The sequence below is a fragment of the Bos indicus genome, chromosome 22 (assembly GCF_029378745.1).
Source record: "Bos indicus isolate NIAB-ARS_2022 breed Sahiwal x Tharparkar chromosome 22, NIAB-ARS_B.indTharparkar_mat_pri_1.0, whole genome shotgun sequence".
Taxonomy (NCBI): domain Eukaryota; kingdom Metazoa; phylum Chordata; class Mammalia; order Artiodactyla; family Bovidae; genus Bos; species Bos indicus.
The window spans coordinates 31249339-31267297 of NC_091781.1; the positions used below are offsets into that span (position 1 = coordinate 31249339).

The 17959-nt window shown below is 38.3% G+C and overlaps 1 protein-coding gene across 2 annotated transcripts in view; it reads left to right on the plus strand.

The window, feature by feature from the left end:
* Nucleotides 1–17959, plus strand: part of MDFIC2 (MyoD family inhibitor domain containing 2) — a 114151-nt gene that overhangs the window by 65872 nt on the left and 30320 nt on the right. Inside the window, exon 2 of one of the 2 annotated variants that reach the window (XM_070777263.1) lies at nucleotides 2496–2534. The exons of the other annotated variant lie outside the window; for it this stretch is intronic. Coding sequence (XP_070633364.1) covers nucleotides 2496–2534 — 39 coding nt within the window. The remainder of the gene's footprint in view (nucleotides 1–2495; nucleotides 2535–17959) is intronic. 2 annotated transcript variants of the gene reach the window in all.

The window sequence follows — 17959 nt, forward strand, 5'->3', positions numbered from 1 at the left end:
GCTATTATTTCAGACAGTCTGGTGTCAGAATTAAAAGCCAACCAGTGCATCTGTTTATATTGCCAAGGATTTTCACAGTAAGAAGGGCTAGGAAACACATATTTTTTAATTAGGGTCCAAATCCCAAAGAACACCAAAAAAATAGTATGTCAAAAATAAATGTTCTTGTGATTTGTATTGTCCAATGTCCAAACAAAGACAAAAAATTATGTTTCTTACTTCTCCTTCACAAACACAAGTGAAAGAAAAAAAAAAGTAATTCTGTTGCTTTGGCCACAGACTCCTTTTTTTTGTTGTTATTCTGCTTGCTTCTGGCTTAGCTACTGCTTTTCTTTCCCAGGATGAAATAATATAGGAAAAGCTGATTAAGGAAGGTTTCATTCACAGGAAGGTTCACCAAGATGGCTCAGTTACCAAGCCTTAAAAGCTGAATTACAGTGACATCCTAAAATGACCATTTTACACTTTAAAGTACATCTCCTATCTGAAAACTGTGAGTTAACTCTTTGCTTATCTTGAGCTCTGAATTAAAGGAAAGTCTTCTTTAAAATACACACTGATGGACTGAGCACCATAGTACTCAAATCTTCCATTAGCTTAGTTTTACTTCTCACCAGCAAAATTTCAGGTTATTTCCTGCAATTTCAAAGATCACTCTTTGGTCAGTAGAAAAAAATATGTTAAAAAGTAGTATTCTAGATACAAAAGTGAACAGACTTCTTTCCCTCATCTATTTATTCAACAGATATTAACTGATCATCTATTATTTGTCATATGCTGGGTTCGTTGTTGGGAAAGACATCAGTGCATATAGCATATAATCACAACACAGGGTGTTACGATCTCTAATAGGAGAAGTATAGAGTTCTGAGAAGTGTGTACCCGCAGAAGTAGACTAGGATAGATTTGAAAGGTGATCGGCCCTCATATCTTTTATTTGACAGAGGAGGAAGCCTAAGATCTAGAAAGACTGAACTTCGTAACCACAGAGCTTTCCAGTGAAAAAAATATGTATCACGGAACTAGAATTAACATCTCCAAATTCAAATCTCAAATTCCCTATAGAGCAATACACTTCTCTCTAGAACATAATTTCCCCCCAAACAATAATGCCAAACCATGAATGTCAAAGCAGTTGACTAAAAGTTAGAAATGTGCTTTGAGACCTAAGAGTCAACATTCTTCCTAACTGTATAACATTCCAGATGGCGGAGAGGGAGGGCTCAGAGGTCAGACCCAATTGGATCCTAATCTTAAATCGACCACATCTAACCAGCCAACGACCTTCAGCAAAGCACCTAATCTGAAAATCACCTTGATTTTTTAAAAATCTTCTAAGTCAGGATCAGAGTATTTACATGAGAGGGGTAAATGTCATGAAAGAGTTGAATTGAATAGAAACTCAATACACATACATTTTTGTCCCCTCTTCTCACTCAAGTAAATTGAATAAAACTGATGAAAGACCAGGTCACCAAAAACCACATCTCAGTTTATTTCTTACCAGACATTTCAGCACAAAATCCAGCCTCCAATTTCTACTCTGTGAATGTTTTAGGAGTTAGAAAGAAGAGACTAAACAAGTAAATTTACAGAATTTCATCAGCACACATCCTGTAAAAAAGAGATGGGAAGGAAACAGAATCAGATAAATATTTAAAGTTATTTAAACCTCCTACATAATGTTGCGAGCCTCTTTCCATTATGGAAACCCAAGTAGCATAGGTAAAGGGAACTTAACTACTACTACTACTAAGTCACTTCAGTCGTGTCCGACTCTGTGCAACCCCATAGACAGCAGCCCACCAGGCTCCCCTGTCCCTGGGATTCTCCAGACAAGAACACTGGAGTGGGTTGCCATTTACTTCTCCAGTGCGTGAAAATGAAAAGTAAAAGTGAAGTCGCTCAGTCGTGTCTGACCCTCAGCGACCCCATGGACTGCAGCCTTCCAGCCTCCTCCGTCCATGGGATTTTCCAGGCAAGAGTACTGGAGTGGGGTGCCATTGCCTTCTCCAAAAGGGAACTTATAGATTCTCATATCTAGGATCTCCAAAAGTAGATGAGTTTCAGGAGTAAGAGAATCCAGGCACTCAAATGACAAAGTCAATGCCCTTCTTTGATGGTTATTTGGCTCCTTGTTTTAGTTTTATTCTCAGATTTTTATACAAGGCAAGAAAGATAACTTTTATCAGTTATCTTCAACCTCACAAAAGAGGAGAGAACTCTCACTTTCAGGGAACAACCTGACTGGTACTACCTGATTCTTAGAGCCATCCCACAAAACACCACCATGGCTGGGTTTTACAGGATGTGGGTTACCATGTCTCTGCACGGAAGAGGTATGGACAAGACCATTCCACTCAAACTATGTGGAACAGGTCTTCTTTTGGAAAGTGGGGTTCTCTTCCCTGAAAAAAAAAAGGTAAATGGATCCTGGAAAGACAAAAAAATTGGATATTCATGCAAATAATTATTTTTAATTTCCTTTCTTTTAGGATTATCCAGTTCAATTCAAAGTCCTCTGGAAGACCCTGGTAGGTTCATTTGATTTCTTTGCAATAGCTTCCTGTACTAGATAACGGGCACTTTGGGGTAATGTGTTAAGGGAAGGACTCCATCTTTGTCAGTGCCCACAGTATAGTGGCCACAGCACTGGCATAACAGCATCACACATCTGCATTATTCAAAGTACACCACAATCATATTTTTTCCCTTGAAGGTGCTTATAAGCCTATCTCTACATACATGTTATATAACAAAAGTTGAAAAATCATGTTCTCATTTATACATTACACTGATTCAGAGTCTTCCTATTTAAGACCCTGTGTTTAGCTTTAAGGGATGAAAAAAAGCTCAGTCTCTGTCCTTGAAGGATTGAGCAACTTCTCTAAGAAATCACTTTAAGCTAGAATTAGCCAAGAAGACCCCATGTATAACTAACATTTGAGCTGGGTTTGGGGGGATAAGTAGAAGTTTCACTGTTAGGCATGTACAAAGAAGCCAAGACAGAAAATGTGAAATGTGATTTCTCATTTAGTTAAAAGATGACACAGATAAATGGGGAATAAATAGCAAGGGGGCTTTTAAACATTTAGCAATGAAAGTCTGCCTAATATGTCATGGTGCTCCTGTAGGAGGCTATACTGGGCCACAGTCCTCTAGGAAGAGGTTGGGCTAAATGAACAAGACGTTAACAAATGCAGTATGGCCCATTTACATTAAGTAAGCATCAGACATGTATATGTTCATCAATTTAGATGAAAAATCTAGAAAAGAGTTGTCCCTAACTGAAAATAGGAACCACCTCCATAAAGAGTAGTAAGAATGAAGCAAGCAGCAGGGGTGAAGTGAGAATTTTGCTTTTCTTTTACACTTCCATATTGCTTGAGCTCTTTTTTTTTTCACAATAAAATTGTAACTATGTGTTGCTCGCTTAAAGTATAAATATTGTTTATATAAAAGGGAGTTTTGATTAAAATAAGGGTCAAAAAAAAAACCTGGCAGGATAAGAAGTGTGGACTTGTAAGAATTACAGTTCTTGTTAGTTTTGGTTGTCATTAGGGCAGGTAGCTAAAAACCTGAGCTATACATTATGAAGAATAACATTTGGTAGATGGGAATATCATTAAGCCAATCAACAGATAGGCAGGTAGACCTCTTTGGAGGTCATTACATAGATAAACACATATATTTTGTAAATGTATATATAAATTAAACAAATATATATACTTTATACTTGAAATATACACATATTTATATACTTGAAATATATACATATTTATATACTTTGAATATATATATTATATATATATATATATATTTGGGGGGTGTGTATAGTGTGCAGTATGCAGGACCTTACTTTCTCGGCCAGGGATTGAACTCATGTTCCTTGCATTGAAAGTGTGAAGTCTTAACTACCAAACCACCAGTGAAATCCCACAAATATATTTTATATAGCAGGCTCTTCCAAATATATATAATGAATATATTAAAATGAATAATAAGGGTTAGGGAGAGAGAAGACAGACTAGTTCTTTTCTGAATATAGTGATTTTAAGATATGCAAGAAATGCCTTTTGGGATGCTTGCTTGGGAAATGTCTTAAAGACAACATATCTGGATATGGAGGGCACAACAAGCAGAGTCTGGTTTCATTTAGATGTGGTGGTTATCTACATGAAGAAGAGAGGTGGAGTAATAAGTGATATCAAAGGTCATCAGGAAATAAATGAGGTCAGCAAGGAAAAGAGTGAATAGAGCCTAAGGCAAGGCTTTGAGAAAGATCATCCATTAAGAGAAACAATGGACTGGCTCTTCATTCACCTTTTTTTTTCAAGGATCCTGAGCCTAACACTGTAAGTTTCAAGTATAGAACACAATGGTGGGAAAAAATGGCCTAGTGACTGCCCACAGGCAGCTTCTATCCACTGCAATGCAAACATCCACTAACATTAACTGAGCACTTAATGACTTCGCAATGGCACTGAAGTATCATATCAATCTTTAGAGCAGTGTTGTCTTATCTCCATTCTATGGATGAAGAAATGAGGCTTGGTGAGGTGGTCAATTTGTTCTAAGTCATGCAACTATGAAGTGGCAGGGACTTGATTTGATGACCAAGTCTGTCTGCTTCCACAACCCATACACCTGTGTAACACTGTGAAGTGGCCAGCCAAGGGGTCGTAGAAGAAATATCAGAATGGGGTGGGGGACAACAACAGCATTCTCTGCTAAAAAAGACAGGGTCAGAATCATGGGCCTGACTACCCATGTTATCAAGGAGGGGGGAAACTGATGAGAGATCATTAATTTGATTATTATAAAGTCATGTATTCATTTATTTTTTCACTCAACCAATATGCGTTAAGCAGCTAGCATGTATTACCACAAGGGCTTTGGAAGATCAGTTTTACTTGGTAGGCATAGAAGCCAATTGTGAAGGATCAAGGAATGAGTAGATAGTAAAATCGCTTGTGCTAAGGACCCCTCTGAGTAATTGGGCGATGGGAAAATTAGCTTAAGAAGGCTTTTCAGGCTATAGCGCACCTAAGTCAGCCTGCGGAGGCAGGACAGAGTCAGTAGAGAGACTGAAAATACAGGGAAAGGGGATCATGGTGAATAAAGACGCATCCTGTGGACAGCGGAAGATAACGAGATGCAAACTCCTGATCCAAAGGTCATGTTGAAAAGGAGAAGGACCCATTTTCCTCTCGTAGGGGAAAAAAGGAAATATAAAGGATAAATGTTGCTGCAAAATGCAATAGTAGGTCACTGTACCAATAAGATTTATTTGCATATGTTTGGACAGCAGTTCTCAACCCTGGCTACATACTAGAATCATCTTGGCAGTTGTTACAAATTGTGATACTTTAGACTGAACTCCAGACCAATTAAATCAGAAAAAAATGTGAGGTTTCTTCAGGCTGAGGATATCCAAGGCTGTACAGAGGACTTGGCAAGGTGTGACTAGGTGGGGAGAGGGGGGAGGCATTACTTGAGCAAAATCTGAAAAGCTAGGAACCAATAAAGAAATTAATTTGCCAAAATAAAGTAAGGAAGAACTGGTGGGTGGGGGCTGCAAAACAGAAACTCTGCTATGTGTGTAGATCACAAAGGATCCCTATAAATTTTCAAATTACTGCAAAGCAGACACATGCACATCCCATTACATACAACCGTAACCTGTACTAAGCACAGGTCATATCAGTACTACTCTCTTTTGTATTTCCAATTTCCATCAAAGTCCCTAGCATGCAGTAGATACTCAATAAACATTAGGTAAATGAATGACTTAATAAACAAATGTGTAACTCAGATGGCAGCACAACCCTCTCTTCAAGTGTCTAGAGTCCTTGAGAAAAGCAAAGTTGTCTCATATTCAATCCCAACTCACTCACTGCAAATACCTTCCGTGTTTCAGATCTACATGGGGTCTAATAGATTTTTACTAAAGTTTAAAGTAAGAAAACAAAGGGGAGAAGGGCTTTATCAGCAAAACTTACAAACAATTTAAAATTTGCTATTTGTTGTTCAGTCGCTCACTTGTGTCTGACTCTTTGCAACCCCATGGACTGCAGCACACCAGGCTTCCCTGTCCTTCACCATCTCCTGGAGCTTGTTCAAACTCATGTCCATAGAGTAAATGATGCTATCCAACCATCTCATCTGTTGTCCCCTTCTCCTCCTGCCTTCAATCTTTCCCAGCATCAGGGTCTTTTCTAATGAGTTGGCTCTTCGTATCAGGTGGCAAAAGTACTGCAGCTTCAGCTTGCTGAAAATCAGTCCCTCCAATGAGTGGTCAGGACTGATTTCCTTTAGGATTGACTGGCTTGATCTCCTTGCAGTCCAAGAGCCTCTCAAGAGTTTTCTCCAACACCACAGTTCAAAAGCATCAATTCTTCAGAATTCAGCCTTCTTTATGGTCCAACTCTCACATCTATACATGACTACTGGAAAAACCTTAGCTTTGACTATACAAACAGCCATATTGTTAACTATATCCCTTGGCCATTCTCACTGGCCACTGTTCCATGGTGAGTCCTTACCTCCTGCCACCTTGCTGTACTTTTATTTCCTTCAAGCTTTACCAGTACCATCCAAATCACAAATTTCACCTGTTCTTATTTAGCACAGTTTAACTATGACTATCTCCTACACCATGGCTTTGAGGGGAACTCACTTTGAGTATCCAAACTTTCCTATAAATTTTTTTTTTCACCAAACCAAATGGTAAATATTAACCCTATCCTTTTTAGGGCCCCAAAGTTTTATGGCCAATTATGATTTTAAATGGCCATTTCCTCCTTCTTTTCATATAAGAGAATGAATCATCTGGAGAAGACAAATGGAAAACGTCCAACCCAATAATGAATGAGACCCAATGAGAGAATAAACGTTTGTTATTGGAAGTCCATAAAATATGTATATAATTACTGTTGAGAATAATCCTTACCGTCCTTACTGGCGAGTCTCAAAATCAATGTCTTTGTCTGTGAATGTCATCACTGTACCCAGTCACATGAGCAGCGCTGTGAATACAGTGGGCACTCAACACACCAATCATGAGGATAAAGGGTGAAGATGAGATACTCTCTGAGATTTTATACCTTATAATAATAGTGGTAATAATAGCTACTTTCTATGTCCAAAGCCGTTTAAAAGCATTAACATTTCACATGGCCGCATATCCTCAGAAAGCAGATCAATATTTATTCTTCCAAGTGTGTTGAGTACACAATCGGGGCACCTCGAGGTGAAAGCGTCACCCTGCCAGTGTCAGCCTCAGAACTTGGAAATCACATCCCCAGTTCATTATGTCAGAATAATAAAGTGACCCTGGCCAGTTGAATGTATTCATTAATGGCTGAGGAAGGAGAGGGGCAGCAGGAGCAGACAATGAAGCTTGGGGAACTCAGTGCTAACTAGCCGGCAAGGAAACTCTATTATTTAGTATTGCATCAGTTCCAGAAGAGAAACGTATGCATACACACATACATCAGAGCAGGCCTGTTTAGTCCTTTTCAAGGAGAATTTTTTTTTTAATTTAATTTAATTTAACTTTACAATATTGTATTGGTTTTGCCATATATCAAAATGAATCTGCCACAGGTATACATGTGTTCCCCATCCTGAACCCTCCTCCCTCCTCCCTCCCCATACCATCCCTCTGGGTCGTCCCAGTGCACCAGCCCCAAGCATCCAGTATCGTGCATCGAACCTGGACTGGCATCTCGTTTCATACATGATATTTTACATGTTTCAATGCCATTCTCCCAAATTATCCCACCCTCTCCCTCTCCCACAGAGTCCAAAAGACTGTTCTATACATCAATGTCTCTTTTGCTGTCTCGTATACAGGGTTATTGTTACCATCTTTCTAATTCCATATATATGCGTTAGTATACTGTATTGGTGTTTTTCTTTCTGGCTTACTTCACTCTGTATACTAGGCTCCAGTTTCATCCACCTCATTATTTTTTTAACTCCTAGTCCAAGTAATTTTACTATCAATGATTGGATGGGGTGAGGGATAGTAGGAAGAACTTTCTTCTGAGGTCTCTCTCGCTCTCTGTCTCTGTGCCCTTACTGTGTGTTTTGCTGATTAAGCAAATCAACCTTAAATAGTAACTAACTAGAAAAGAACTCTACAAGGTTTCCTTAAGCAGCATCAAAATGACCATGGCCCATTCTCAGAGCCTATTAAGAGTCAACCAGCACGACTAACAAGTCACTCAGCCCAGACTTTCAGAATTTGGCTCTTTTGTTCTGTCAGTTTGAAGAGTGCCCTGCGAGTGATGCAATTTAGAAGGGAGCTCTTTCAGAGCTTTCACTCAGGAAGGCGCTGGGAGCTCTGAGGGTAGAGCTTAGCTCAGGAAAAGGGAAAGAATGCAAGTCTGCATTGACAGCTTGATCCCAGAGAGAGGTGGCAGGGCTGCTTGTCTGGCGGGTCCTCTGGGTGTGGATGAGGCAGGGGCAGGGAGGAGCCTTCATCTTAAGTGAATGTGTGACTCCAATATTAAAAGAACAATTACCTTCCTGCACACCGCTTGCTGTTTGCTACTGCTGTTTCCTTCAATAAAACCTCTTTTCACTTGCCAATGGGGGCCTGTCAGGCAATAATATTTTTCAGGCATGATACACATACTAAAATGCCCTTGTGAGTTTTTAATACATTTACAGTTAATAACAATACGGCTGCTTTGTCAGGAAAGGTAAAAAAAAAAGGATTTGTTAAAATTGCAGAGCAATAGCGAGACAGGATGGACCAGTGTTGGTGTGCTTCATGCTGCTGGTCCCTCCTAAGGGTCAAGCCAGCCGCCTGCAAGCAGGGAAAAGGAGCAAAGTGTGACCGGGATGTGGCCTTTTTATTCAAATTGAAGTTCACCTTTTTAATAAAGACCTTTGTGTGTTCAGATCCTCTTCTCCCACATGGGAGGAGGATGATAACACAAGTTAGGTGAGATGTGTGCACAGCATCCTTATATTTGAACATATATTCGGCTCATGGATTTATCATGGAGCACTATCTTTATAACTCAAGCAGGATGAAGGGATGGGATGAATTGTTCCCAAGGAGAAACCTCTACTTAAAAGAGATTTCCAGCAAAAGACTAGAATCCTTGACTCATAAATTACAGTTTGCTGTGATCACAGCTCAAGTTTGTTTCATCAAATGAAACTAGACATTCAGCTCAGTTCAGTCACTCAGTCATGTCCGACTCTTTGCGACCCCATGAATCGCAGCACACCAGGCCTCCCTGTCCATCACCAACTCCCGAAGTTTGCTCAAACTCACATCCATCGGGTCGGTGATGCCATCCAGCCATCTCATCCTCTGTCGTCCCCTTCTCCTCCTGTCCCCAGTCCCTCCCAGCATCAGAGTCTTTTCCAATGAGTCAACTCTTCGCATGAGGTGGCCAAAGTACTGGAGTTTCAGCTTTAGCATCATTCCTTCATTAAGGTATAATAAATAATATAAATAGATAACATCTATCAGTCAATTTCAAGATAGATTTCTATTGTTATTTTCAAACATCCATTTGGCTAGAGTTTTTAAAAAATGTGTGTGTGTATACATGGACTCATATGTATGAGTCATCAATTATGTGCATAATGCTAACAAGCTTGTACAGACTTTGAAAATCAAAAAATAGTTCTAGTGGTCAAAAATAAACGTTTTGGTACTACCACACAAATAAATACATATTTTCATGAAGGGACATACTGGGGAAAAGAATTTCTCTTAAGGGTGAAATGGAGCTTCTACATAATCCTGCAGAATAAAGGCACTTGTCCTGACTGTTATTAAAATAATTCATGGTATTGGTTGTTCAACATGTATTACAGGATCTACCAATGGGAGACCATATACAGTTAAGTGGATAGCTACCACGTGTGACAGCATGGATGCAAATCCTGGCCACACTACTGTTAATTCTATGACCTTAAGTAAAATGTCTCCAACTCTCTGAGCCTCAATTTCTTAACCATTATAGTGCAATGACTTCTGTTGCTGCTGCTGCTGCTAAGTCGCTTCAGTCGTGTCCGACTCTGTGCCACCCCATAGACGGCAGCCCACCAGGCTCCCCCATCCCTGGGATTCTCCAGGCAAGAACACTGGAGTGGATTGCCGTTTCATTCTCCAATGCATGAAAGTGAAGTTGCTCAGTCATGTCCGACTCTTCGAGATGACTTCTACTGTTATACAATTATATAATACTACAATTATAGTATCTACTAAGTACATTTCATATAGGGGAAAATCAGAAAATAAATATATTGTATTTTGTACCAATCCTGGCACTCAATAAATAGTATTTTGATCATAATTACTCAATAATAATTACTTAAACATAGTTATTGATTAACTTACGTATGAGTTGTATTCCAAATTAACATATTATTAACCAGATTGATAAACAGTACCTGCTGTAAAGTGCTCTTGCTTGGAAAATCCCATGGACGGAGGAGCCTGGTGGGCTGCAGACCATGGGGTCACTAAGAGTTGGACACAACTGAGTGACTTCACTTTCACTTTTCACTTTCATGCATTGGAGAAGGAAATGGCAACCCACTCCAGTGTTCTTGCCTGGAGAATCCCAGGGATGGGGGAGCCTGGTGGGCTGCCGTCTATGAGGTCGCACAGAGTTGGACATGACTGAAGCGACTTAGCAGCAGCAGCAGCTGTAAATAATCCCCAAGTTTCTAGGGCCTAATTTAATAAATGATCTCTCTTGGCCACCCAAAGTTCCATGCAGATAAATATCTGAGTTGCCTTCCACCACATGGTGACTCAGGGATCCAAGTTTTTTTCATCCTGTGGCTCTGCCATCCCTATGCGGACCCTCAGAGTTTTCTACTGCATTCTCTGCTTAAATCTGTCCAAGAAGTAAAAAAACAAACTGTGAAGAATCACAGGGCATATTTTAGGGGACAAACTAGAAGTGAGGCACTTCATTTCTGCCCACATCCCTTTTGCACAGAACCATGTACCTAATGCAAGGAGGCCAGAAAATGTACTCTGTGTGTCCAAAAAGAAGTAGATTGGGCTCAGCGGACATCCAGTCAGTCTCTGTCAACAACATAAATCTGTATAAGCTAAAATCAGTATAATTGAGAGTGTTTTCTTTAGCCATATTTGAAGCACTGGGGATACCAATTTATGCAATAAGGAGCTTTCAGAATATACAATGTCCCTATTACATGCACTGGTGATGTTGACCGCTAAATTGTTTTATACACTCACCCACTTTCCTTGGCTGTCTCTGAATTTTTTTTTCTATCTGCTTCTACCCTCCTTACTCATCTTTGCTGGTTCTCCTTTTAACATGTGTACCAGAATGCTTGCAATTGAACTTTTTTTTCATAGAAAGTTTTACACTTTTTTCTTTTTTAACAAAAGAAAATGGGCATTCTTCCTATGCTTCCTCAGATTCAACTCTTGCCATCTTCTCTGGGAAGACCTCCTCCATGATGGAGACAGAGCTGGGTACCACTCACCAGTATCCCTATAACCTAGGTCAGATCATTTGTTACATGGAATTACCAGGGTCTCCTGAGTGGAGTCTGCTCTTTGACTGGAAGAAATTTGAAAATTGACTTACGTCTTTTATCTGAGTTTCTCCTCATAGAGTATAGTATTGTAGCTGTCACAGAGCAGACACTCAACCCCATTTAAAAGAAGGAATTAAGGAACTTCGAGGTATAATTCAGCCTATACATCTCAGTCAATAAAGAAAACCAAAATACAAATAAAACTTCAATCCTAGCAAAAGAAGTCATGTAAAAAAATTAATGAGAGGAATAGACATTTACCTCTATAAAAGTATACAAAACATTTTTTTCAATTTTCAACATTTAACACCATATTTTTTAAAAAGTAAGCAATTTGAGTATTGCACCTGGTTCCAGTAAATTGACTTTGGAAATATTTTTCTTTCCTATGTGTATTCATATACTGTAACTTGAAGGCAGAGAAAAGACAACTCCGAACAAGCCTACCAGAGATCCTACACCCAAAACTTTTGTGCTATCTTAAAAAAAAAAAGGCCATCTCTGAATTTCTAGAAGTGAAACTTTTTTTTTTGAAGCCTAATATCAGTTGTAAAACATGCAATTTCTTCCGAGATATTAAAAAAATGCTAAAGATGAGTGACTTTTCGAATTAAATTCTAATTAGATTTTTATCAAGATTTTTTTCATTCATTTACTGTGAAAATAATATAACATTTTCTTTAGTATATTTGCATTATTTTCCATTTGAGATAAGCATTTATCTCTAAAAAAGTAACAAAACTCTTTATAGCAAAACTTCTAAAACTTAAGGGTAGTACAGACAACTGTTAGTACCTTATTCAGTTCCAAATATATAAATACAAAATATTTCACATGAAATCCGAATAATTGTGGTGACCTATTCAAACAGATATCATTACAGTTTCTCCTTTGCATTGCTATAGGAGATCAGCCCTGGGATTTCTTTGGAAGGAATGATGCTAAAGCTGAAACTCCAGTACTTTGGCCACCTCATGCGAAGAGTTGACTCATTGGAAAAGACTCTGATGCTGGGAGGGATTGGGGGCAAGAGGAGAAGGGGACGATGGAGGGTGAGATGGCTGAATGGCATCACTGACTCGATGGACGTGAGTCTCAGTGAACTCCGGGAGTTGGTGATGGACAGGGAGGCCTGGCGTGCTGCAATTCATGGGGTCACAAAGAGTCGGACAGGACTGAGCGACTGATCTGATCTGATCTGATTATGAATATTAATTATTATATGTACTATGAATATCATTATCAGCCTATTTAGTCTACTATATCACAGGCAGGGCACCATAACAATTTAAAGCTCATCTTCTTTTTTGGAAGATTTATATCCAGACTTTCTGAGTATAAATCCCAGCTTCGCCATTCACTCTTTGCAATTACAGTTCATGACTTATATCACCTATCTGTGCCTCAGCCTCCTCATATGTAAAATGTAGATAGCTTAGCCTACAGAGCTGTGGTGAGGACAAAGCTTACTTTCCTTCCAGTTCATCCTCCATATTGGTATTTCTAAGACAAATACATGACCTTGTTTTATTTCTGCTTAAAATATTTGTATATTTTAAAATATTTTAATATTTTAATACAGACTATATCCATGTTTGGGGGTAAGGGGTTGGGAATTTATATTATATGTCTGTGTATGGTGCATTTCTCCAAAGAAAGGGTCCATATGTTTCCTTGGGATCCATTCCCCTTAAATCAATAACCACTACCCAACGGCCTAAGTCTAAAATCCATAGGTAAACATAAAAACTCCACCATAGCTCCCCTAATCCTTCTTCTCACTTTTGCTTATTCCTCCCCCATGTTCTTACTATGCTCTGCTAAATACTAGTTTTCACACTTCTGTGTTTTACAAATTTTTTCTTCTTCCTTGAATATCAATGGCCACCTGGCAACTAAATACTAATTTTTTGAGATCCAGTGAAAACGTCATCTCTTTTAGATATCTATCTACGTTACACCAAGCATTATTAAAAATCCCTGAATTTGCATCTGCAGAACTTCAGAATAGCCCCTATCTATTATCCATTTGTCATATGCTACTGAAGTCAGCTGAATGTCTGACACTCCACTGACGGGTAAACTCAGAAGACAGGTACCAGGTCTTATTCACCCTTATGTATCTACCAACAATGAGTGTATTGCTAAGTACTATATAAATAAGCCATAAATGTTTCTCAAATGAATGAGTGAATTCCTGACTATTGTCTTGCTTCAGATTCATCTGTTAGGTAGATATTACATGATATTTTCTGAAGGATCTTTTTTTTAAATCAATGTTGGTTAATCTACATGAATACCATATTTATGAATTCAGGCATAAGATGCTATATTTCACACTCTTTCTAAAGTGTTTTAAATCATGTACATACCATATAAAAAAATAATTTGATAGTTGGTGATGGAACAAAAATTCGATAGCATGATTTTATGTCCTAGGAGGTCAACCCTCTTTCTATTAGTAACATGTTTCTAAATGGGACACCTTGAAGCTATTTCAACAAAACCACCACCACACATTGATATCTTGAACTGAGCACAGCAGTGCTGCAGTAAAAACCACATACACAGAGAAACAGGGAGAACTGATGCAGAAGCAAATGACATATGTTTAAAAGCCATAACAATGTCTAAAGTACTTTTCCTTTATATTAAGTATATTTTCATTCCTCTGTTTCATCTTCATGGATTCAAAGCACCAAACTTCTTTTGATCCAGAAGAGGAACAGAGTTTTCTTACAAACGTATGAAGAAGCTAGGATTAGGCATGCTTCTGGCATCTTCCCTTTTTCAGAAAACAGGATTTTGAAGCAAGAAGAGCATAAACAGAACACACTGACTCTTGACACACCATTGCATTCTTCAACTAGAATAATAAAAATTTGCAAATGAACAAAAGAGTGGGAGGCAGATATCTGATTTACAATGTTTTTGAGCTAAAGAACACTATAAAAAAAAAAAGATCCATGTGAATAATAAAGCATTGTTAACCAAGTCGTGACATTTCTATTCTAGTGATGACTTGAACAGCAGAACTGCATGCAGGCGCCTTGTGCCATTTTCCAAGTGGGAGGAAGACATATAATTATAATTCTTACAGTAATGAGAATTCAAGAAAATCTGGGGAAAAGTTTATTCAAAAACATATTGACATATCAGTGTTATAAATTACTTTCTCTTATTAACCTGCCCCCCTCAAAATTCTTTTGTTGGCTAGCTCATCATGGCACAAAAAGGTATTTCAGGAAAAGAGAGACCTACCTCAAAAATCTTTTTATTGCACTGAAAAATACCTACCATATATTTATTCTGTAGCTTGCTCAACACGTGAGATATATGAGAGAAAGATGTTTTCAAAACAGTTTTAACCTCCATTGTCTTGAGCGCACGTATCAACTCTGTCACATCACTTATCGAAAATCCTCACAGAAACCTTGCATTTAGTCAAAACTAATGAATCTGTTTTAACACCCTTTGCGAAAGTCAAAGAGGATATAATATTATGTTTTCACTTAACATACATTTTTCTTCCATTTCCTTTCTTTGTTGGGTGGTTAAGAGGGGGGAAATACTGCAAAAATTACAGTGATGTTATCAACTGCAGTGTTTTAACAGAGAACAGAATTGGAAATGGCATTTTGCTGAGTGAACTTCTAAATGAATGGGGGGGTGGGGAACCCACAGACGGATGGATTTTCTCTTGGTGTTTATCTCCACTGAAGTCTCAGAGGGTAGACTCCCAAGTGTTGAAGGAAGCTCTCTAACTGACCCCATTACTGCCTTGGGCACTGGTGAAGGTGAAGAGGCAGTTGTAAAGTCAGCCTCTGAGTGAGCGCTGCGGAAATTATAGGGCTGTGTTAAATGCATCCTCTGCAGGGTGCTTCCCTATCTTCAGAGGACACACTCATTAAGTGCTGCCAATGAGAAAACTAAGCATTTTTCTCTATAAAAAGTGCCCCTTTTTGTGGAACATCTGGAGCCTATCCAAAGGCCTTCCAGTCTAGGTGGAAGAACATAATAAAGCAAAACACCTCCATCATTGAGGCATCAGCCTGAAGGAGTGAGTCGTTGCTGCATATCCACCAGGGTCACTCACCCACCATCATCACATGCTCCCTAGACCGAGCAAGAAGGCAGGGTGCCGGATCCAAGTAGAATGTGACAGAAGGGACACTGAATCAGTATGCAAAAATGCTCACTTACAAACTTAGAAGAAAACATATATATGCTATTTCTTGCAGTTTACTAATCCCATTTCATCCACACTCAATTATTTTTTCCCTCTGCCTGTTAGTTATATAGATACACACGAAGATTTGGTTTCTACATAAATCTGGTGCTTTCTACAACGTCTCCTATGATAAAGAATAAAGATACATGGGAGAAATAGATAAAGACTAGAGATATTGCACTCTTGTATTGGTGTATATTCAATATAGAGAGTGTATCAGCTTAGTCAAACAAGAAAGAAAACCACAAGGATGAGGGAAGAATGTATACAAGTCAGATGGAGTAAAAGGTACCACAGAAAGAAGCACCGTAAAAAGTCCAAAACTGGGTCTCAAAAAGTGATAAAAGTAAATTATCACGGAGGGAGAAAAAAATTTCAAAAGAACCCAAAGAGATCTCATGTTCATTTGCTCATTTTTATGTGAATTAAGTTGACTGCATGTTACTATGTTGACCTGGTTCTGTCCTAAGATGCTCTTAAAACTGGGTAGTATGTTGGGAAAAGAAACATTTCAGAGTTAAGTTCTGGTGATGAATCTAGGACAGGGCTCCAGGCTTTAAGCCTCTTTATGACAGTATGAGAATTTAATAGATTTCTCATTTCCTAGGAGAGGAGAATTCTCATCTTTAGTAATTGAGTCACTGCAATTAGTTTCCTTGAAATCTAGAAAAGTAACTTTTTCTCGGAAAGGAAAAGAGAATCATTTCTAATTCTAACTCAAACATCTTCTTAAACATATGTGTGCCCAAAGTATTGGATGAAAGTCTTTATTATCAGTGCTCTGCACTTATCTCAGCTGATTTTAAGGAATCTGTGCAAAGATAGATGGTAACAAGAAAGAAAACTTCAGTTAGAACAAACTGGGTTTGAATCTTTGACAAGCTGCTTCACACCTCTGAATTTCAGTTGCCTTGTGACTCATAATAGGTACACACAAAGTTTGAGAACCACTCTCCTAGATATTATAAAATGAGGTATACACAAGCTCATGCCAACAAGATGTATAAATGAGGCAAAATTACCCTCTGGACTCAACAAGCTGATCACCTGTAAAGATACTCCTCTCAGAGCAACCTTAACAAGAGCAAATATACTTCCTTTAAAACATCAAGACTATCTTCTGATGACTTATGGAGCTCTCTCAGAGAAAGAAAGAAAAAATCCTCTTTCCAGTCTGCCACAGTTATTGAACTGGAATCACTGGGTATATTTATACCTGTTTCAAACAAAGTATGGTTGGCTCATTTCAAGTTTAAATATTCCATTAGCTAAATGGTAAAGAAACTCATGTAACCCAGGAGGCCCTATGGTTCCACCTTAAGTATTATTCCTTTAGAATTTCTGTTACTGTTTTCAACCCTTTGAGCTCTTGCAAATGTATCTGGCATTCAATTAAAGTGAGATTAATCCAAAGCAGATGCAGCAGTAGTAAAGAATTGCTTTGTTGAAAGCCTACCCATTTAACATACTAAATTGTAAGCACATAGACACAAACAAATCCATAAATATTAATTATTTAAAATTATTTAAAATTATTTAAAATGCATAGTTTTATATAACTCATTTGACAAAAATACAAATGCCAGTGTACTCTTAACAAAGAGCTAAAATGACTAGTTTTATCTTTATGGCACTATAAAAGTATTTCAGAAGCTGAGAACCTAGAATCTCAAAGAGTCTTCATCTTCAGTGACTAAGAACAAATTTTACCCAAACTTTCAACTCTTCATGGCTGTAACTGTTCTTCTATTTAAGTTCTTAGATTTCCAAAGTAGTGGTTCTTTGTTTTATAAACCTTGGGGAGAAATTTGGACCATATAAGCACCTACAGGAATTTAAAGCATAAAGAGTGGATGTGATTGCGGTTAATATTATTGTTATTTTCTAAGTGAGATAGAGAGCTCATCTGAGAGACACAAAAGATTTCAGCCAGGCTCAGGGGTTCTTTTTCTATGACAACCTAATTGATAGAGGCTCTTGTAGAGAATTAGGAGATTAATCTACCCAGCCGATGGAATGAGGACTAACACTCATCATCTAATATTGCAATGCCTATAAATATGAAAGACCTCAACAATGATAGCCAGATAGAATCATATGCATCAGAGTCCCAGGGAGTGGGACAAGAGCCAAAGTGCCTTATCTTTCATCATACATTGTCTTTTCTGTCCCTTC